At 40.5% G+C, this 23,548-nt stretch overlaps 1 protein-coding gene across 1 annotated transcript in view; it reads left to right on the top strand.

The window, feature by feature from the left end:
• The window catches only part of RHOBTB3 (Rho related BTB domain containing 3), a 28,063-nt gene extending 6,011 nt beyond the window's left edge, over window positions 1-22,052 (top strand). The window contains exons 3-13 of the mRNA XM_068423848.1: window positions 3,650-3,842; window positions 5,546-5,548; window positions 6,191-6,342; window positions 8,340-8,451; window positions 9,274-9,609; window positions 11,695-11,807; window positions 13,452-13,563; window positions 16,711-16,884; window positions 18,063-18,229; window positions 19,108-19,204; window positions 21,937-22,052. Of these exons, the coding sequence (XP_068279949.1) occupies window positions 3,650-3,842; window positions 5,546-5,548; window positions 6,191-6,342; window positions 8,340-8,451; window positions 9,274-9,609; window positions 11,695-11,807; window positions 13,452-13,563; window positions 16,711-16,884; window positions 18,063-18,229; window positions 19,108-19,204; window positions 21,937-22,052 (1,575 nt within the window). The remainder of the gene's footprint in view (window positions 1-3,649; window positions 3,843-5,545; window positions 5,549-6,190; window positions 6,343-8,339; window positions 8,452-9,273; window positions 9,610-11,694; window positions 11,808-13,451; window positions 13,564-16,710; window positions 16,885-18,062; window positions 18,230-19,107; window positions 19,205-21,936) is intronic.
• Window positions 22,053-23,548: the final 1,496 nt, after the last annotated feature.

The following is a 23,548-nucleotide window of genomic DNA, read 5'->3' as shown; positions in this document are numbered from 1 at the left end:
CAGCATGAAAATAATCGCAACAGGGCCTCTGGAAACATGTCTTTCTCCTCTGTGTTTTTAAACATTCCATCCATCTTCTAGGATGGGTTTTCAGGGGTGTTAAATCAAATATGTCAGGACATAGGTAAACTGCACAACAGTAACAGAAATCGGGTGTTGTGAGACGTTGGTTGGTGCATTCTGCGTGTTTCACCCCTTGATGTACCCAGGGCTGGCTCTTACTCCGGGAGAGGGGGGTCCATCCCCACCAGAACTTCATAAACTTTGGTAAAATCCTCCTTGATAGGATTAAGAGAGACACACAGTGGTGGCACAGGGCAGTGATGGGAGCACAGACCTCCACAAACCTGCTGCAACGTGCAGCCACGCACACCTGGGAAGCTTGCTCTTACAGCCTGCACCACGCCTCCGTAGGATTTCTTTCCCCCAAAAGTTAAACAAAGAGGTATATTCAGGCACTCATGCAGCTGTTTTCCAAAAGGATTTAGCTAGATTTCCCCACACCTGCAGAGATGGAAATGGCAAGTTGGTCTAAGTACAGAAAGGGTAGGGGAACCATATGGGGTAATGGCCATGTTTTCTTTTTGTCATTGTTTTGTTTTCCAAAATACCACAACTTTTCTAATTAGTATTATATTCATTAGAAAAAAAACTTCTGTATGTTTTTTTGCTGTATGATACTGACCTCGTAAGCTACTGTTGTGATACGTGCGTAAGCATGGACATGCAGACAAACACAAGTCTACTTGGACATACTCTGTGAGATTCTCATCAATAAGAAGATCATTAGAGCTGCTGCTGGTTGAGGTTGGGGCACGAAGGGTATTCCAGGCTGGTGTTTTACTGGATGATGCTCTCCTTGGAGAGCCAGGGTGAAGGCTGGGGCCAAAGCAGAGTGCATCTCTGGGTGTGTATCGCATACCTGGTGTCCTGTCCTCTGCTGCTGGTGGGGGCTGGCATCAGGATGGAGCCGCAGCCAGTGCACTTTGGGATCTAGGAGCCCTGTCCTCTGCCATAGGTCAAGACTAGATTTACACTGAAGCTAAGCACAAGAATCAGAGTTGGTTCTTTCCTTTGGCATGGCTGTGTTCATATTTACCAAAAACTTAGAAATCTTCACAAAATCTTTCTGTTTTGTAGCACGAAATGGTGCCATAATGCACTGGATATTTAGCTCCGTTGTAAGATGGATGGAGCTACAAACCATATATGAGCATATCACCACATGTGAAAAATACAAATTACATTCTGTAAGAAATTGCCATAAACATTCTTTATTATTAAAGCTGTGGCAGGGTTCTTGTGTATTTATGCACCTGTGCTCTAGACCTTGCTGGTGATACTTCTGGCTATCACCGAGCTCATAGAGATGGGCATGTGCAAACCAGGGCTGAGCATGAAGACAGGCAGCTAGAAGGAAATTGCAAAGGAACAGGCATGATTTCTGTCTGCCAGTGTAGAACAACTAAATAGTCTATATTATTTTTTGGTTTGTATTGTATTTTTCTCCTAAACCTTTGTTGTGTTAAATGTAGACAACTCTACCAAAAATTCTCTGTTGAGATATTCATCAGCTAAAACATATTAAAGCTGTCCCTTGAAAATTCTCAAATTTTGCCTGGCTATATGATCAGGTTGTGCAAATGCCCATCTAGCTGGCTGTCTCAAAGCGCTGTAGCAGGTAGTCTTACTTCTACAGGTGCTAAACTTGCGTTTATGTGTTAACTTTATATTGTTACCACAGCCTAAATGATTCTCTTAAATGCTGGTGGAGATTTTCCTTAGTCTGCGATTATAATAGTCTCTAACTGAGTTGACTGAAAAAAAAAATACCAACAGCAGTGCTCTTAAAGCTCTTGCCAACATGGTGAATCATAGGATAGCTATTCTTGATAATTTGTTAATTGTCTATGGCTTTCTTATTACAGAACAAGAACATCGATTAAAGAAATTAATGGGAATACCTGTTATACTTTAAGTTCATTTCCTGACTCAATTATTTGTAAAGACAAGACCTAAATCGGGTATGATGTGCAATGACAGTCTAGGCAAATATTTGCCGACTGATGCATTTCTGTCAAGTTTGCGCTACCTCTTGTAGTAGAGAGTATTGCAGCTACCTCACCACAGATTTGAAACAATGACTCATTTGAAGTGACCAAAAATAATTACATTGACACTGCAAGCCACTTGTTGATACTAATAATCTTTTATATATTTCTCTGGTTCCCGTCTGTAATGTTCTTGTTTCTGTGACCTGTTCTTAAAAAATCACAATGACGCACCCAACCCAGACTATGGGTCCTGCCCTTTCGTCACTTCTTCTGTGCTCATTTACTTCTCTTTTCTACATCATCTTTATTTCATCATTGCTAATTTCCATTTTTCTTGGTCAAGATCACAAGTTCTTCTAGCTTTATCTCATGCTGTACAGGACTGTTATAGAATCACAGAATCACAGGATGGTTTGAGTTGGAAGGGACTTTTAAAGACCATCTGGTCCAACACCCTGCCATGGGCAGGGACATCTTTCATTAGACCAGCTTCCTCAGAGCCCCCTCCAACCTGACCTTGAACGTTTCCAGGGATGGGGCATCCAGAAGTTTTCTGGGCAACCTCTGCCAGTGTCTCACCACTCTCACTGTAAGGAATTTCCTCCTTGTATCCAACCTACATCTGCCCTTTTTCAGTTTCGAACTGTTGCCCCTTGTCCTGTCACTACAGGCCCTGGTAAAAAGTCTTTCTCCATCTTTCTTATCAGCCCCATTTAAGTACTGAAAGGCCAAAATAAGGTTTCGCTGTTCCAAGAGGTCGTAGTATTTTAGGTTTTTGAGTTGATTTTCAGTTCTCTGGATCAGTTCCAGATTTCTGTCAAGAGTTTTCAATTGAGCGTATGTGCAAAGCCCTGGCTTTCACTGGTATTTATAAGCAGAAACTGTGAAATTACAGTTCTCATGACAAATACACAATTAATAACTCTATATTACATGTGGATACAGCACATTGGTAAAATAAGGGGATATAAAATCATTTTAGAGTGTAAATCTTACACTTATAGCACAGAACAATGACAAATTGAATGTTAAGACAAAAAAGAAAGTTTAGTAATGTGATTAAAGTCCTTATCCTGAACACGTTAACACTTGTTACTACACGGAAGCTATGTTGAAGTAGATAAAAATCACACCCAACTGATGAAATTTGTGTTTAAAGGTTCAGAAGTAAATAGCATAGTTCTGTGAACCCACGCCCTGAAATGCTGCGATGAATAATGGTTTTGTATGACTTGCTGCAAACCTCTACCACTGAAGCAGCTTTTGTTTCCTTAATAAATGCGTTTGAAAGTTAAGTAATTAAGCCAGTAAAGTTTCTTCCTGCAAAGCGTATTCCTAGATAAACCCTATTTTTTTCTCCTTCCTGAAAAAATTCCTGAATCAATAAAAGATATTTATTGTTTATTGTAATGAACAACTTGTTCTCCAGACAGGAAATTACGAAGCATGAATTCTGCTCTTTGTTGCACGTCTTCAAATAAGAGATTAAGTTGTCAGTTAACAAGACTTTTGTAAGGTTTTGCTTTAAGAATGTTGAATAGTTCACCTTTCCATTTACAGACAGGAAATTCTTGATCAGTGTTTCTTCTGTTTAGGATATATTTGACAGTGACTGGTACACCTCTCGCAGTCTCATTGGAGGAGCTGATATTATTGTGATTAAATATTCCGTCAATGACAAGACTTCATTTCAAGAACTAAAGGATAGTTATGTCCCAATGATAAAAAAAGCATTAAACCACTGTTCAGTTCCAGTAATAATTTCTGCTATTGGTGCAAGAAAAAACGGTATGTATCCAGTCTCCTATAGCAATAGTTAAAATCTCACTTGGAAGTTAGATATGCTGTAATTTCAGTCGAAGCTGGTTGTTTTTCCAAGTCGCTAACAGAAACAATTAGTCTGTCAGGATGACAGTAATAAGTGCATGTATTACAGCTCTGTAGACTGGTGTATTGGCAATAACATTATGCTTAATTAACCCTGGCAATGAAAGGCATCCTATCCTGCTTTGACCTCTGCAACGACTCTTCTTGTGGAATCATCACACATGGGGACTAGATCTAGTGCTTTGGATTAAGCAGAGTGCGTGAGATTGAACCCTATGGTTGAGTTCTCTCTGGTCATGTCTCAGGTTATGAGATGAGATTAAAAGTAAGCCCGTCAGCTTGCAACCACTGGAGAGAGGGTGAGAAAAGCCTCAAAATTCTCTATGGTGTCATCGGATGAACGGACGCACTGGCCGTTTGGGTACCACAAAGTGCCACATGCTGCTGTGTCAACAGAGATGACGTGTCATGGCAGAGTAGCGGTGGTATAGCTATGGTATCACTTACGTGTTCACACAACACCCTGTCCCGGCTGATCAGTAGTCTGCTATGACAACGATGCAGATCGATTTTACACTGAGTATTTAGCTAGCACAAAGTTGTTGTTGTTGCTGACTAATCAACACAAAAATCCAAGTGGCATGACTGTGGAAGGACCGAGTGGACTTGCAAGTGTCCAGCAGCCGACGAGGGCAATGCTGGTGAGAGCATGTTTGTGGTTTGGGTAGACATGTAGTAACTCCTCTCTGTGTACATCAGGGAAATAAAGTTCAGAAATAGTACCTCAAATATCAGTAGAACAAACATACAAACTTTATTCCGTATTTCCAAACATTTTGCATTGTGCTTTTGTTGATTTTCATATGGTCTTTTTAGTCATGGGACATGATTTTCACTTTTTTTTTGTTTTTCCTAAAGCAATGAATGCAAAACTTGAGCCAACGAGTTGTCTTTTACTTTATGAGTTTGACTAAAACAAGTGTTTCTGAGCATCCCTCCTGCTATGAGTAAGCGACATGATGGATGTAGATGTAGACATTTAATTTATAATGTACAAAGAAATATTAAGCTATGTGAAGTGTGTCTTCTGTGCACATAATGCTCAGTTTTGCCAGGGTCTAGTTGTGTATCTTTTTGCCCAGTGATTGAGAAAGGACTGTTAAAGAACTCTATAACAGTTAAATCTTTATTTTCTTTCCTTTAGTAATTCACTGATAATGATCAAATGTTTTTATGCTCTGATTTATACAGGGGTAATGAATGTGCCATTCTAAAGGCAAGGTCTTACTAGACTAATGTTTGTCTTCCCGATGCCTTTTCTTCCAGTTTTTATTTAAGCACAGGATAGCACCAATCTGAGTGACTCCACTACTGTCATTTTTCTTTTCCCCTTTTTTATTCTGTCTTCCTCCCTAAATAATGTGACCGTGGGAGAAGTCAGGCTCTTCAGCTGCGGTTTCGCTTTGGGACCTGCTGGAGCAGACTGCTGTGCACACACAGAGCCCTTTTGTTTCTAGGAGGTATGTGTGAACACAGCAGTTTGCTCATACAAATTACTAAGATCTTAATCCTCTGTAGTAGCAAATGGTGCTGCCAAAAGAAATAAAAAGAAAAGCTTGTTATTAGATGTTTTCCATAGGTCTGAGCAGAGGAAATGAATGAAGAACGTGCATGGCACATTTGAAAGCACGTCCATGGCCAGCCAGTTTTACTGGCATTAAGTGAAGTTGCGCCAGGGGGGCTAACAGATTTTCATCAGTTAACTGGCATAATCTTTAAAAATACCTATTTTAGCTTAAAAAAAAAATTGTGTAAAATATGTGTAATGAAATCATCTTCTGCAGTATGTACATGCTTGTAACAGCTGGGATTGCAGTGGAAATTTTCCCCTTCCGTTACTGTGCATGCTTCCTGCATGGATAGGCCACAATAATTAAACAAGTTTAAGGGTGACATTAATGAATGGTAACACCTGCAGGCTAATAGAGCACCTGTGCATATAAGGATGCTGAGGCCCTAAGCCAAACCTCACTTCTGGAAGTCTTGCTTGATGTTTCCTCCACAGCAAAACTGAATGTCAATTAATGCTAACGAAATGTAAGCTGAGGTTTGTATAGCAGCTATTTTGAACTGATTAATAAGAAATTTCTTTTTTTTGCAGTACTTACAGGTTTCTTACTATAAAATTACTGTTTCCATTTCCCTTTTAGTTTTTTTTCTAAATAATACATCTTTACCAATATTTAGGAAGCGAAATATTCTGGATTATTTGACAAAAATGGCTTTTTTTGCATGACTTTTTACCCCAGGAGTGCCTTGCACCTGCCCGCTGTGCACTTCGGACAGGAGGAGCTGTGTCACCACCTCCGAGGGAGTTCAGCTTGCCAAGGAGCTAGGAGCCACTTACCTCGAATTGCACACTCTTAATGACTTCTACATACAGAAGTACTTTGGAGGAGTGGTGAGTGAGAAACCCGTGGGCTGAAAGCAGGGTGGCACACATGGGAGGTGCATGACTGGGGTTAGGGATGCGGAAACCGAGTGGAAGTACACAACGAGCCCTCCCACCGAGGGCGATCTCCCGCCAATGCTAGATTTAGGTTAGATATCAGGAGGAAATTCTTTCCTGTGGGGGTGGTGAGACACTGGCCCAGGCTGCCCAGAGCAGCTGTGGATGCCCTGTCACTGGCAGTGTTCAAGGCCAGGTTGGATGGGGCTTTGAGCAACCTGGTCTAGTGGAAGGTGTCCCTGCCTGTGGCAGGGGGGTTGGAACTAGGTGATCTTTAAGGTCCCTTCCAATCCAAACCATTCTGTGATGCTATGATTCTATGGTTCTATGATTCTAGGCAAATTGGCAGTACCGCGGTTGCTCTGGCTTTAACTATCTTCTAGGAAGCTTTAGGAAAGTCACAGTATACACTGCAAGAATTTCCCACCCCTGTTCCTGTCCTTTTGTCTTGCTGGGATGGGATAATGAAAGCCCAGCTTAACACTCGACAACCCCATCCCACTTTGGAGATGGGTCTTGTTTTGAGCAGGTGCCCTGAGTGGGTGACCTCTGTACGTCCCTTCCGAGCTGAATTATTGCATAATATTCTGATATTTTTAATTTTAATTGCTCAAACTCTCACAGCTGTTCTATTTGTAAAGTAAGACAGGTAAGATTGTTGAATTCCCTGATTTTTTAGCATATTCTTGCAGTCACTCAGTTCGCCGTCGTGACACGGTTTGCAATCCTGAGCAGAGCCTGGGGTCAGCTGCAGTGAAGCTGAACAAGGCAGAAGCTCAGAAGCTTGTTAAAATATCCCAACTCTAATGACCTTGTTATTTTTCCCCTCTCCTGAAGACAGGGAAGCCCACTGAGCAATTTCTAAATACAATCTTTCAGATTTATTTGTCTTCTCCGCAAAATTATCTCACACTGATATTGTTGTTTGCAGTTTTATGAGGTGTTTTAAGCTCAGCCTTTTCTTGAACCTTTGGTTATTTTTCCAGTGGCATTTGGGCTTGAGCACAGAACCACAGAATCACATAATCAGTCAGGTTGGAAGAGACCTCTGGGATCATCAAGTCCAACCTTGCCCTGACATCACCATGTCAACTAGACCATGGCACTAAGTATAAAACATACACTTCTTTTAGCATAGTAATTTCATATGGTCTACGCTGCTGTTGTCCCTGGTGTGTAAGTACAGTGTGTTTCCATGGGATTTGATAGTAACTTGGAATATCTTGCACAACAGTTAGGCAATTTTTATTAGATTCCCTCATTCCCAATTAAAAATGAGGAATACACGCAACATCTGGTCCAGCCAGAGTATTTTTCTAGTCTTTAGAAAGCACTATATGTGCTATGGTAGTACCTTGGGTGCGAAAAAGTGTTTAAGACATACATTAACTCTAACTGAACCACCCTTTGTGCCTCTTCTTTGCTGTAAAATGGATCATTTCTCCTCAGGTACATCTTTATTGCAGTGGTAATGCTTGTAGTCTGTCCCAGGGAAACAAGCCTTGCCCACAAAGACCACCCTGCAACGTGACTTTTTTTAGAGGACGCGGTAGCATTGCACGATGGCGGGCGGTGGTTAGTTGCAAGCTGAAGAGCTCGTATATGGTTTTGTTATTTCCATCACTTGCACCTGATCATTATCTATAAAGTCTTATTCTCTGTAATTCTGTAATTAGCATCTACGAGTCTGTAAACTACCATCTTTGTGCCTGTCATTTCTGGGAATGTTAAATACAAGAGAATTAACCACCATCATTTCAATAAATAGTCTAATTCCACCTAAACATGGTACCTTCTCCTGGTGAAGGAGTGTTGGGACTCTCCTGGATGACACTTCATAGCGGCAGTAGCCTCTGTCCTGCACGCAGCACCCCCTTGTTCTCCTTATTTTGATGTCTAAGTTGTTCTTAAGTAACTAGGGTTTTTTAAAAATACATTTTGTGTTTTAGCTGGAATATTTTATGATCCAAAGTTTGAATCAGAAGTCATCTGAAAAAATGAAGAAAAGGAAAAGGACACAGAAGTGCCATCGAGTTCAGCCACCACAGCTTGAACAGCCAGGTGCTCGCTGATGTCTGGTCTCTAGTATCGTTCGTTATGTGTGTCATGTTCTTTGCACAATTAACATTTTGTAATCATTACTGTGAGCTGTGCTATCTATCATTGGCTATTCTGGTTATTTTGCTCTTGTTACGTCATCTTTTAGTGATGGTTTAATTGATTTGGGGAGGATTGTGAAGCAATACGTAACATTGCAGTGGACTTCTAATGTATTTTAGACAAAAGTAATAGGAGTGGTTTTCTGGTGCACTTGATGAAATAATGCAAAGATGGATTAATAAGAGCTTTACAGACAAATTATAAAGAAAGTCATTGCATCATTCTTTATTATTCTACAGCATCATCAAGTAATATTTTTATTTGCTGCAAATAAAACAAGGGAGAAGTGTATGCCTCTGCACGTGATTCCCTGCACATGATTTCTGAGCATCTGATTCACTTATTCAGTGAAATAAGTACTGACAAGTACTTGCCTCTAAATATGTAGTTGTCTCTTCCCACACGTACTAGAAATTAGCTCAGATCCTTTAGGTTTGGGGTTCACAGGCAAGGTTCCTTTCAAATGCTCCTAAAGAGGTTTCATAGAAGGATGGACACTTTTTACTAAGCTATTTCTTATATTTCTTATTTTACTACACTAAGTATTTCCATTTTTAGAGTATTTTACTATACGTGTTCAAATGGCATATAAGAAACTTTCTTATAGATTTTTTTTTTTTTTTTTCAAAAATTGCCGTTCATTTGATCAGGTCTCTGGGAATAGAGTTGTCCTGCAGTTATTACTTGCTTCAGCTCTACAGCCTGACTCGTTATCTTTCGCAGAAAAAATGCCGATCTTAAAGGGGGAAGCCTCGCACTACGACGCGGACCTGCACAACCTGCTCTGCTGCTGCCAGTGCGCGGACGTGGCGTTTTACCCCGAAGACTTCAGCACAGCGGTGGAGGCTCACAAGGTCATCCTCTGCTCCGTCAGCCACCTCTTCATGCTGCTGTTCGAGGTGAAGAGCCCCGCCGACATCCGCGACGCCTCCATCGTGCGCACGGCGCAGAGCCTCTTCGCGGTGGAGGCCGGGGCTGCCTTCCCCCCGGTGAGGGTGGTGGTCAAGGACTCCATCTTCTGCTCTTGTCTCCCAGACATCCTCCACTTCATCTATTCAGGTAGCCCCCGGTCTAGCTACTTATTCCTCTTACAGCTGACGCCTCACAGAGAAGTACATGCGTGACCCTAAGGAACACGCCTTTGCTGTTGGCAGATCGTGTTCTGTCGTGTCGCTACGTCTATGTTATCCTTTGTGAATATGATGAACAATGTCTATACGGAAGAAGCCCTTCGCCTAGATTTAATAAAAATTAAATGAGTTGTCACCCCAGATCTAATGAACAAAAATTAAGTGCAATATTTTACTGAACAAAGTCCACAAGCTAACATCGATAATACTCAAACGCTTTGCCAAAGAAGTCTAGAGTTTGAAGCTGTTTCGGATCTCAGGCTTTTAAAATATTTAAAATTCTAAACACACTGACAAGAATGGAGGGTTACTTAAGAAAACTCAGGTGCTTTCTCTTCTGGGTATGGTGTTACTGAAGAGACTGATAACTGGTTGCGATGCAGGGGCTCTGATATGTTGCATGTGTTTTGTTACCAATTCAGTGCAGGTAGTGACCTCACCTACCTAATCCCAGCTGTCTATTAAAATGGCACTGATAAATTTCTATCTTTAAAATGTTATTTAGGAATCCTCAGGTGAAAGAGAATTTTTTTTTTTCTGGAAGTACCTGATACCCATTTATTCTTTATAAAATATTTTGCAAGCTGTCAGTAAAGAGGAATGTATATTTTATATTTGTGGAAAGAATTAGTAGGCTTTTTAATGATGCATTCTAACTGTAATTAAAAAAAGCCCCAAATAATTATATTGTTAGAACTGCATCTGTAAAGAAGCTTAGTGAGTCTTTGTAGACTGATACCTGCCTGACATGTAAAAGGATTTCTGCCTTAGGAGCTGAGACATGAACACTGGCTTGTGAAGACACAAGGGAGACTCTTCTGGCTTTCAGTTAAGAGTTTGTACATTGAAAACATCCCCTTCAGTTCTTTCCAAACCAGTGTTAAATGTAAACAGCAGGTGCAGAAGTTTTTCAGTGTGAATGGATAGATTTTTTACTTATTGGTGATGTGATTAAACCTGGAATTTCAGCAGGTGAAAGATAAGTGCATCTCCTCCCGTCTGTGTATTGATTTTACTTTTGCATATGTCAACCAAAAAGGTGGGAAACTTTGTACAGCTGTAGACGAAGCTCTGCTGTGAGTCACAGCTCACAATCTGAAGGGCATTGCCCAAAGTCATTGCACCATTTGGTACCTTTGAGAGGTTAGGAGGTCTTTCAAAGACATTTAAGGCATGGGCTGAGATCAGGTCATGAGACAGCGTTGTCACTTTCAGCCTTTCAGGACCATGACAGTATGCCCATGAGGTTACGAACACTCACCATCCATATGGTACGCACAGGAGCTGATAGACCTAAAGACGCCGTATGCTGTATGTGCTATTTCAGCCTTTTCTGCAGCAGAATGCCTTCAGGGCTGTGCTGACTTGTGCTTTGCCCTGAGCTTTATCTGTCTCTGACTCTTCCTTGCTCCATGGCCCTGGGGATCAGAACTGAAAGTTACCAAAACCCCCATAGTGTCTTACTCCAACAAAATGTGTAAAGGTAAACTATGGTTGTTTTTGACACTGGCCATCACTTTTACTTGTTCCAAGAAAGCTATTGAGACACAGCTTTGACTCTGAAAACAAACAAAAAAATAAATTCCAGTGCAAACTTTGTGCTGTTTTTAGCTACCAATATTCAGAATATAGCCCTGCATGAAGCTTTTCTGGTTCAGACACCTGTAAAGCAATGCAACCAGCAATTTGAGCAGAAGCTAAAGAACTTCCATAAATATTGAAATATTCAGGATTTTTTTCTGAATGTCTACCTGCAATATATAGTGATTGAACTGGGAGGAATCCAGAAATTGATTTTGAAAGCAAGGGAGATGCCCTGAACTGTGTGTATTTGGTCGCATCACTGTAAAAGTACCATGGAAGTTTTACTGTGCAAGAATTGCATCTTGCCTTTCCTCAGCACAAAGATCTGGTTGATTTATGTGCAAAAAATATAGTTTCTGCATTGATACCATCTTTTCTCTGACTGCTGAGGTTTGTGCCTTGTTGATTTATAATTCTGGTCTTGTGACAGGTGCTTTCCAGTGGGAACGATTAGAAGAGGATATAAAAAAGAAGTTGAAGGATCCAGAAAAAACTGAACATGTGCTTGAGAAAGTTAAATGTATCCTGAAAACTCCAGGGAAGGTACATCTAACTCTCTTGGGGTAACTGTTAGTCTTAGTTACTTCAGTTCTTGGGGAAACTGTTTTGTAGACAAGATTTCCTTTTCTGTCTTTGTCTTAAATTTACTTTGGCTTACACAGCTTTTATTACTTTATCAGTGGGTTGTTCACAGGCATGTACCAAACAGAAACAGAGATGCTGATGTGATGTGCAGAATTACTGTAATTGGTAAAAAGCAGAGAAGTAGGTATCCTAAAAGGATTACTCATATTCACAGCTTTGCACAGTCTAACAATGCTTATGTGTTCCTAATTCTCATGTAATAGAGGCTGCCCAGGAAAGCTTTGCTTTCCTGAATGTATGCCAAAAGTTACGTTTCTGCAGTAGATGGGGAGAGTTGTTTTCTCTTACAAGTGTGATGTGGAAATCTGTCTACAGCTCCATATATTTAATTCAGCAGATGACTTCACAGTAAAGTGTAATTTATGTCACATTATTATGTTAGTAGAAAGTTAAAATATCGAACTAGTTTTAACAGCCATTTGCTGATAGAGCTTATACATTCCCTGATGCTATAGAACTTGCACAAAGTATTTCTGTCCATTTAAATGTGAAATCATCTCAGAGTGTCTTGAGATAACGTAATAAAAGATCAAAACTTTTCTTAGCTGTTACAAGCTTCTGATCGCTCAGTAGGCTTGCCAGTCCTAAGTGTCCACAGCTAAAACATTCATAGGGTTGGATTTAGGAAGTCCTGAAAACTTTTAAGATAATAAGCCTGAGTTGTTGTTGTTTCTTTTGGGTTTTTGTTATGCCTTCAGGGTATTTTTATTTCACATGTAAAAGTTTTCCTCCAAAGGCATAGAAATGAGTTGTGTTTTTTTTCTTAATAAATTTAAAATTAATTGCAAAATTAGATAAGATTTTAACAATAAATTCAACCTCATCTGAATTTCATTTGTCACAATCTACAATATGATTTTGATGTTGTTCCTTTTGGTAGCTTTACATTCCCTTTTTAAAGTAAGAACAAAAGTGAAAAACTAACTGGAACTACTGGATTTTGGAGGGTCTTGACACTAGCGTGCCTTGATTATTGTAACAGAAGTCTGTGCTTCAGCCTGTGAGCTCCCTCTGCTTCTGTGGAGCAATATCGGAGCAATATCAGTGCAATATCAAGAAACACACAGCGGGTGGCTGCCTTGCATCCGTACGTGGCATCGCGCTGCGGGGTGGACGTGTGTCCCATCAATGCTCCCCCCAGAGCCCTCAGACCTTGTGTTTCTGCAGCCTTGGGTCCAAATGGGGCATATACGAAAAAGTCTGGAGTCCAGAAAATTCCTGATGCAGTCAAACCTGCACAGAGGTGATGGATGGGGGAGTTCTGTCACAGGTCAGAGAGTACCGAGGCGAGAGCTGGGATGTGAGTGTAGGAGACAGAGACGCCTTGGAGCTGCTGCACTGTGAGAAATAGGAAAATAAATGATAAAGGTGATTGCAGAGGACTGCGCGTGCGAGAGGCACGGCTGAGTAGCGTTAGCAAAAGAACATAAAGTAGAAAGCAAAAGGCTGTTGTTTAGTTTCCCCATATAGATGTTGTCTTGTAATCTTTTGTTCTGTGGGCAACTATACATGACAGTGTTTTATTAATAATTTATTTTGCAGCTAAACACTGTAAAGGACTGCAGATCTCACCACATAAAACGGCTGTATAATACTTCTCTCAGGCTGTTCTTTAATACGCCTGTCCTAGCTGATGTAATCTTCAAAATACAAGGTACGGTACCTCTGTTCCTGTTGACATGGGCACTGCTGCACCTCCGGCATTTATCTTCTCTTCAGGAGAGTGGGAAATGGAGGTGACTGTATTTTCTGTTGCATCAAAACTAAGAAAATGTATACACTTTGCTGTCACCATGGAAAGCAGTTTTTGCTTAGAACTAACGCTTGTCCCTGTGGATGCTTTACAGCAGTGTCCGCTCTCGGCGTGGTTTATCACGGCTGAGCCTGTGCCAATGCCCTCTGCCTGTTGCGGCAGCCTTTGTGCCTCTCTGATTCACACGCACCCTCGGAGGCTTAGCAAAATGAGGGATGTGCTGCAGGAACGGCTCCTGCAATGGCATAGCACCAAGGCAGCAAGGCTAAACCAGAGGTCGCATCACAGGGGATGGTGATTTTATTTCAAAATGTATTTATCTTGCTCACGTTCCTACTTGCAGAAGTGCTGGGACGTGTCTGAGGGCTCTGCCCAGCATCAAGCCTCAGAGAGGTATGGCCTCAGGTGGCCACGTCTACACTCGTCGCCCTGAGTGAAAAGACCAGAGATGCTGGTTATTGACTCCTGACCACGTTCCCTCTGTCCATCTCAGGCGGGTGCTGGCAGTGGATGTGCCTTTCTCTACTGTCCAGAAGCTGACAGGGACTTATGTTTTGTGCCTCCTTAGACTTTATTCACTGCCCTTCTTCCCCCAGTGTGGGCATCCCTGGAAATGCACATAGGTGTGCTGGGGTTTTGGTGATCTGCTGATTGAGGTGCCATCAACACCTGCTTTATTTTACTGCCCTTCTAGTGTTCCCACCCCGAGATGCTTCTATACCGATCTCCATGTTTCTGTCACAGGTCTCTGCAACTTCTGCATGATAGGTGACTCCTTATGAAAGCAACCTCCAACCTTGCAGGCACCTAGATTAGAGCTGCCTATTGCTTAACCCTATGAGTGTGAAAAGAAACATCTAAATTGTTGGTTTTTTTAAAAAAAATAGTCTGTTGAGATGATGGTAGTTATCTAGTCCTCTGCATGGCCAGGGTTAAAAAGGACTTGGGGGAGCAGAAGCTTTCCATGCTGACTTGTTACAAAGGTTGTTGATGGCATTACATAGGTCTGCTCACAGAGATGCCACGCACTCCTCGGCAAAGGCACGGGCAGGAGCCGCACCGATGAAACCATCCTTTGTTCCCATCGTGTCTGTAAAGAAAGTGCTTGGGGACACCAATATGCTGGGGTGTCACAGATGTTTTTTTTCTGGAAATTAAATACATTCGCCCTTAAAAATAAAATACAAGGGGAAAAAAGTGTCACATGCTTTTGTGAGAATAAGAATGAGATAGTTTTTAAATGCTAATGATTTTCTGGATTTATCCACACCTACCCTTCATGCAGAAATGGTCTTCTAGGATTATACAATTGTTTAATTATTTTCAGTTTTACATCTCAGCCAAATATGAAGCATTAACCACTCAAAAATAAGCATATGAGGACAAGCAGATTCTTTCTAGATGTTCTGTTTAATATGCAGAAAAACCAAAAAGATCTTTGAAAATGAGAACAAAATACTGGTGCTGAGTTTAATGACATGAAAAATTCGTCTCAGTGTCCCACTCCTGAGAGAGGCTTTGTGGGAAGTTGATAAAACTGTACCACCACTATATATTTTGCAGAAAAAAAATTACTGCTGAATGGGTTGACAAGTATTTTTTTAAAAGCACGCTTATCCACTACTAAAATGTGAACTATTTTTTCTAATGCTTGATAAATCTTCCAAGCCTGTTTCCCTAACTCATCAGCCACAGTAATTGTATTAAAATTAAATAATTACTAAGAGAAGCTGAAGGCTTTAGTCTTGATCAGGCAAATACATTTTTAAATCTTCAACTAATTCCTTCAATATTGAGAGCTGCTTTGAGCTTTCTAGCTTACAAAAGTACTTGGGAACCTTTGAAAATGGGACCCATTATATCTGTGTAGAGACTCGTAACGTGACTGAATCTCCTAATTAGTAGGTAAATAACCAGTTACACGCACATACAAAACTGCATGTGTATCTGACATCATGTCTGCATCATGTATTGCTCATGTTACATGCATAAATATATAATACCATTGAAGTGTTCTTTCTATATAGAAATATATAAATTCTGTATACAGCTTAGACAATTTGGAATAGAAGCACAGGTGAATAGAAACAGAACAAAAACGGAAAAGTGCCAGATGTCTTCAAGGAACTAGGCAGGTGGCAGGGTTGTGTTAAGGAGGAAATTAAGACAGTAACTTCCATATAAGTACTTACAGTATATTTATCTTGCATGTCAGTTGATCAGTTTATTGTAATTCTGAGTAAAACATTTCTATCTGACAGTAAGTTCTTGTTCTGTCTTTGGTTGCTGTCCTGTCTGGCACTTGGTTGGCACTTTCTTGCACACAGGGCTGTCGAGTTCCACCGGACTCTGCAGAAGTCTGAGTGCCAGGGCTGGCAGCTCAGGCTTACGAATGCTGCAGTAAAGTAAATGATTCACTTGCCAATATTACAAAATGGAAAAATTTCTAGAAAGAATTATCATCATTATTTTTGTAAGACAGCCATCAGGAAATTCACTTAGGCCAAATGCTTAATCTGGTTAAATTCGTACTTAATGGATTTAATGGAATTTCATCTCAGATAAATTTGCCTTTCTCTGCTTTTGTGTGGTTATGGGAGAGTTTGACTTCTGGAACAGACATTAATTACCCATGGGATGGCTGATGAACACAAATTGCTCATTTGCATAATAATTCACAGCACAGCATATTTATGCAATGGGCCAGAGGTTCAGTTAGTGTAAACTGGTGTAACTACAGTAGTCTCAGATTTTATACTAGTTGAAAGCCTGTTTTTGACTGATAACAGTTTACTCTATTTGGAGCACCTGCTGCTGGGCGCAGGTTGTCATAATAAATTTGGTATTTCTTTTTGTTTGCTTATACCTTGACTGGTATAAGGCGAGTGTGTCATTACTTACCAGTTGTATACGGTTAATTTTAAACAGTCTAAAATTATTTTAAATCATGTTCAGTGAAATGAAGGCCTTCTCAGAAAATATGAGCTTTCAAATCAAGTTATTGCCGTGTATTTTAAATAATCATATATTTTTTCTTGCATCCTGCAGGTGCAACTGTACCAGCCCACAGAGCAGTTCTGGTAGCTCGCTGTGAGGTAATGGCAGCTATGTTTAATGGTAATTACCTAGAAGCAAATAGTATTCTGGTTCCAGTGTATGGGGTTTCCAAAGACACTTTCCTGTCCTTTCTAGAGTATCTCTATACCGACTCCTGCTGCCCAGGTAAGAAAATTTTAAAATACATGTATATCTGTTACTAAATTTTCCACAGTGGGGCATTGATAGAGAGCAATGTAGCAGCATTTATTTCATTGAAAAATGCCAATATTTTAATAAATAATGTCTGAAGAAAGAGAACTTGTTCGTATTGTGCAATAAAAAAATAAATCAATCTTATTCCAGTAAAATCAACTGGTGACAGAAGAAATATCACTGTTTGTGCTTACATAGCAAGACTCAAAAATCCTGTGAAATTTAATTTCTGGTCCATTACAATATTTGGAATTTTCTTTCTATGCCAAAATAACACTGCTTTCTAATCTTAATTCTGGGTTTTATTTCAAAATTGTCATTTTGTTTAGCATATATTTTGTTAAGTTTAATATAAACAAGATTAAATTGCAAGAATACCTTATTTCTATACATAGGTGTCTTATTTGTATGTAAAGCCAGAAAAAAAATATGTCAACTGGACTATTTGGAAAGAAAAATTGAATATTCTGTGTGTCTTAATATTTGTCTTTTTTAATTAGAAGAAAATCTACATACTAAATATGAAATATGATTTAAACACAGATGATTTTCCTTTGAGATAATGAATGAACGATGGTGTGATATGCATTTTTGCTTCTGTTTTCTTTTCAAATAATTCTACATTATTCTTAGGTTTTCCATGTTTCTCTTTTCAGTTTGTCTAACATTTCCTTGTCCATCAGTTTAAATATGCAACCACTGTATCATATTTTTTTTAAAGTATGGTTGCTCCATTTTCTCTTTGTCTTTTTCATTATATTTTCTTGTACATGTGTCATAGAGGTTCTTTTCTGAAAGAGAAGCTAGAAAGCTAAATCTTCTTCTTAATGATCACTGGCTTTGAATAGACCAGCAGCAGTTGGACTCAGCATCTTCAAGATACAGGATATTGACAACAATTTATTACACTTAATTCTAAAAAGTCTTAACCATTCTTTTCCTTTTAATAAAATAGTTTATCTGAAAAAAGTGAGTGATATAGCAAACTTATATATATTTTCATGATAATGAAAAATAAAAGGCGGCGATCAACAGCAGTTTGATTTTGTGTTCATTGTTAGTTGTTTAAAAGATGACTCAGTGAAAAGTGGCTTTGATCATCTTGTCAAAAAGGTAAAATACATGTAACATGTTTTCTTGTTTTTCAGCCAGTATTCTCCAAGCTATGTCTCTCTTGATCTGTGCAGAGATGTACCAAGTAATGAGACTCCAGCATATTTGTGAGCTTTACATTATCACGCAGCTTCAGAGCATGCCTAGCAGGGAACTGGCATCCACAAGTCTCAGTATTGTTAGCTTGCTCAAAAAAGCTAAGGTATGTGTTGTATATATCACATGAATATATATGTTGACTCCAGTTAGTGGGGGTTGTTTAATTGTTAAGATTTTTAAGATCTTAATTTCCATTCCCAAGGACAAACATTGATATATAGTCTGTTGATTAGGGATATCTGGTGGCACAAGGTTGGCTAAAATAAGGCCTTCTTCAGCCTTTTATTGCAGAATGTGTAGTCATACCATAATCTGTGCAATTTCCTTCATCAAGGACACATTGCAGTAATTCAGCTTAATTGCAACTTTTGCCAGAAAAGATGTGTTTTAGGCACGTGAAGCTGCACTACTTCCTCTTCTAGTCAAAAAGAAAATTGTGTTATACGCAAGAGGCAAAGGAGATCTAACCTCATAGAATATTGAGTGAAATACATAAAAAGCATGCAAAGAACAGATTAGAGGCTGGAAAAAAGAGAGAAAAAGTGACAGTAAAGACAGATTTGGAAAGAAAAAGAGGAAGATAAAAACTGAATTGTTGACAAGTCTCAGGCAGGATGTTGTCTAACATGAGCAGGATTCTGTGGAGAAGGACAAGACAACAAAGCCAACATGCCACGCTCCTTACCTTCCTTTTTCTGAAGCTCCTGTGTAGAAGACAAAAATTTCGAAGACTGATGACCAAAGGAACCCGAGGGTTTAGGTTACATCACAGGGGGAGTGAGTTTTGCCATTAGTTCTTGGGTCTCCATCTGTTTACATATTTCTGTCAATGAGTTTTCCTTTGTTATCTCCTACAGTCAAAAGTGTAAATTTAGTATACTGCTCTGTTGACAGTGGAAATCTGAAATATTTTGACATGCGAGGTGTGGTTGTGTTTTAGACATGATAGCATTAAGTGTTGTGTTTACTTTCTTCATGCAGTTTCACAATTCTGATTGCCTTTCAACTTGGCTTCTTCATTTTATTGCCACTAACTACCTCATCTTCAGTCAAAAGCCTGAATTTCAAGATCTTTCAGGTAATTTATCGATTACAAGGAATGTTTTTCAGTTCTGCTTAGATCAGAAGCAAGGTACTGGAAAATACTACTTCTGCATGAGAAGATGATTAGGACTTTAGGCTATACAGAAAGTCCAGTATAGAGTCTATTTGAGCTGGATGGTTCACCACCCTACTGTGGGATTAGCACACAACATGAAGAGCAGTGTCACCAGCAACTACAGCCCCTTGTCTTTTGGTTCCTGTGCTGATGGCCAGGTTTCCACCTATAATTGAATTGACTAGGGCAGTTTGGTCATCATATGTCAACCCCTCCACCTTATGTATGTAGTCTTGTCTAATTTGTGCATTTCTACCAAAGTAATGAGTCACTTTTAATACCTGCTCGTTAAGGGCTGGAGTTTACTTTGAAGAAAACAGAATTCTTACAGTACTCTCCAGCAGATCTCATGAAATCAAATAACTAATGTCCATTCAAGTGAATAAAACCAGGTTCTTCTAGGGAACTGATACTTATTTTCCCAAACAGTGTATTTGTTTCCTGACACGTAACTCTAGGAAGTTTTACTTATTGCCTGTGGGATTTTTCATCACCCTGATGAAGGTGATCTTGACGGGCACATCTCTTTGACCTATGGTTCATATTTAGACCGTTGGTATGGGGCTAGTGTATTCCAGAAGGGGATTTTTCTTGTCAGTGAGCTGAAGCTCTGTTTGGTCCAAATTGCATTAAAGGTCCTCTTTCCTCATTTGCAAGGCTCATGCGTGTGTGTGATGACAGAAGACTTTGTAGTTGTTATGAGCAAAGAAAGGACAGCTAGGTCCTCCCTGCTTTGTTTGGATCTGGAATTTGCCTTCCATCTGCGCATCTTCTGAAATGTCCATTTTGTATAGCCAGATCTGGATTAAACAGGAAAGACCAGGGCACCCGTGCTGGGGGTGTCACCCACCAGTGGGTTCGGTCCACAGCAGACTTCTTTGCTCCTCTTTCTGCTGGTTCAGGTGTCAGGGTGTGTTTGACAACGCTCTGTGTCATTTTTGTCATGACAGGCCTTTGGTCTCAACCACCCTGAGGTTCTCCTGAAGCTGCAGGAAGCAGGTTATGCTCTCAATTTGGTGAAGGTGGGAGCTGTCTCTGGCGGGAGAGCACAGAGACCTGATGGCTTAGGATCACCGCAGGGCTCAATCTAGGCACATCTACTTACCCATTTTCCAGTTCCCCAGTGGGATATCAGTTTATCAATATGACTTATTGAATGTTTTTTTTCTGCTGTGGAAAGTAATAACAATAGTGCTTCTGTCTCCATGTTGCAGTTATCCTGATGGATATCAGGCTCCATATGAGACTGTTGTGAAACTTACACAATGATGCTTCTGATAAGCATCACTTATCAGCACGTGCTCTGATGGCACCCGAGTAACTGGCTGCTGTGCCATCACCTGGAGCCTTCTCCGTGCTTCTACCACTCGTGGAGCATCCAGGGCTGATGCAGAGAGTACTGCAGCTGTTGGCTGTCAGATCAGATTTCTGAGGTCACTGGTGGGTGGCTGAGACTAGGCTGGCTGTTTTGGAAAGCACATGGAGATTGACTTGAAGGAAAAGTGTACCACGCCAGCAGACTGGTGTCCTTTGAGGTTTGGTGTGCACACGCCCAGCAGCCTGCCCTTTGCTTTCCTCCTTCCTTCAGATCCCTTCCACATGGTTAACTGAGGGGTTAACATGCTCTGTTGTGTCGAAGTTGCACTCAGCGAGCCGGAGGAAAGATATAGAAGCACATAAGTAAATACAGGTGGATGGGGTGAAACTGTTCCGTCCCAGCTTGCCAGGGCGCACACACCCACAGGCACCGTCCGACGGGACCACGCTTCCCAGGCAGCAGCAGCTATGGGTAGCTGGCCTCTCTTACTCAGAGCACCACAACCCCGCGTCACCTCAGGGTTCAGGAGAGCGATGCAGCTCGAGGCAACGGCTCGCTGGTGACTTTCCACCCGCTGCAGTCTCAGCAGCAGCCCTGCGTGCTGCACAAGGCCAGCGGGAAGGCACTGCCACTGCCCTTTCTCGCTGCCATTGCCCCGAGCTCAGCCCTCCCCAAGCTGCAGGTCTCTGCTGTGCCTCGGCCTCTGTCTGCCTGGTCGGAGCCCCTGCGAGGGCCGGGCAGTGCCTGCTGCAGGCTGATGCGGGAGCATCTGGGGTAGGGCATGAAAATGTGTATTTCTGCAAAGGCAAAGGGAATTCATCTCAGTAATACAGCTAAAAACGCTGTTACATGATTTCGTCAGTGACAAAAAGACATGCAATAAAAGACCAAAATCTCGCTGAATTCTTAGTGCTCTCCTTACCCTGCTTTTTGTAATGATCTTGAGACAAACTCTTGGCACAGGGGCTGAAATACCCTCCTTTATTGTGTTGCGGCATAGAAGAATCCTCGCACTTGATTACCGCATCTGCTTATCTTCTAAGGATACAGAATAGTCATCTTTAGGATAATCTCTCTGCTCTCTTTCATGAGCATTGTATTTATTCTATTTAGTAATTTATTTTTTGCTAACTTAGTAGCAAGGGAACATGGTGTGACACCTCTTCTGCCTGTACTGTGTAAGAACTAGGCAAAATGGACAGCACTCATCTTCACTTTTCTAGTTGCATTTATATCCTGAATGGTTTTCAGCCTATTTTAAAAGACTTTTTGCAGCCAGTGCACTTGTGCTGTGTTTGGATATTACATTAAATTCCTTTATTGCTTTGTTTAGTGGAGGAGCGCAACTTTGTCGAGATGCACAGATGGCCTTCCAGTTTGTACCTGAAGCAGCTTGCTGATTACAGGAACTACGTCCACTCTCAGAAGTGCCATTGCGCGGTCATGTGAGAAGACTGAACACATGCAAAGTGCATCTCGACTGGGAAATCTCAGACGGCAATTATGTGGAGTGTAAAAATCATGTCAAGGGCAAAACCAGATACTGATGTCCCCCAGAACACTGCATGCCACGCTCTAGTGCACTTCCTAACGCCCTTTGCTTCGATAATAAACCACTCCGCTTTTTCCCTTAAAGCATTGAGAAATGTATCATGAAGATTTGTTTCAAGCACAAGGATTTCACACTCATGGGGATTAAACGTAGCGCAGGACAATGTCATGGCTGTCATCTCTTCCCCCTTCTATTTTTCTATTGGTTGTTTTATTGGTTTTCGTGGTTATTTTTGTCTGCTAAACTGGCATCTGTTGAAAGCAGATTTTTTGGTGAATCTGTGTGCAATAGGAGCACAGCAGCAGTGCGGGGAAGTGGAGAAGCCAACTTCTAAGTTCTTTAAATATTTTAGAATGCACAAATTTACTGCAGTGCCTGCTGGTTTGCGAAATAAAGGGTAGGCTTAATAACCATGGTAGCTACTATTCATTTTCTACTTTAAGTGAAGTCTGTAGCTCCTTTTAGTGAGACTCTGACAGTCATATGAGTGGATATTTTAGTGCCAGAGGAATGCCTATGCATCACTGTGTTGTCTAGTGCCTCCCAAAAAATCTAAAAATGGAAATATTTTTTCCTCCCAGAAAACAGGAGACGAAAGTCTGTTTTAATAATCTGCAGAAGAACTTTGTTAGTATGGTTGTATTGTATTTTTCGCCATGAGGAATATTATGCCTAGGATGACCCTTGCAGACACTATTGAGACTATTCTTGACCTAAATCCTTAATTTATAATATGTTGTAATATTAATGACAAGATGAACCCAGCCTTTACATAAGGGTATCTACCTGAGCATACGTACTTTTCTGTAAGGGAAAACTTACCAAGGAAGTAAACCCTTCGTATCCGAATTCTTGTACTTCTAATTCTGCTTTGCCAGCAGCCTTTAATTTTGGTGTGTAGTCTGAGCTTGGAAGGACAAAGATTATTTGAAGGTTTCCCCACAGCAGACCATCTCAAACGTGCCTGGAGACTGCAGCTGGGAGATGAAGATGGAAAGCAAATTGCTGGAGCTGAATTTTTTTTTTTTGTTTTCGAGAATTGTTTTCATATTTCAATACAGTTTTATAGGTGAATTGTTCTTTTCAAATTCCATGTGAGAGTCAGAGTGATATTATTTTTTTCCTCTTGATGTTTTGCAGAGGTCGAGGTTCTATTTTTGGTCACAAAAAATAAAAAAAGCTTGTGACTCGGCTGGCTGCTGCAGGCTAAAAATTCTGAGTTAGTTTTACGTAAGAATGATAAACTATTTTCATTTTTAAGTTTCCATCTGGACATCTTAAAGTTCTTAAAAGATGAGACCTACTTATCTACATCTCGTGTAGAAGGACTCTGAAATATAGAGCATTACATTGCTTTTCCAAGGTCAGTAAAGAAAACTGAAAAAGAAAAAAT

This window comes from Nyctibius grandis, chromosome Z (assembly GCF_013368605.1).
Source record: "Nyctibius grandis isolate bNycGra1 chromosome Z, bNycGra1.pri, whole genome shotgun sequence".
Classification (NCBI taxonomy): Eukaryota; Metazoa; Chordata; class Aves; order Nyctibiiformes; family Nyctibiidae; genus Nyctibius; species Nyctibius grandis.
Note: the sequence above shows the minus strand (reverse complement) of the source record. Positions and strands in the feature narration are given on the sequence as shown.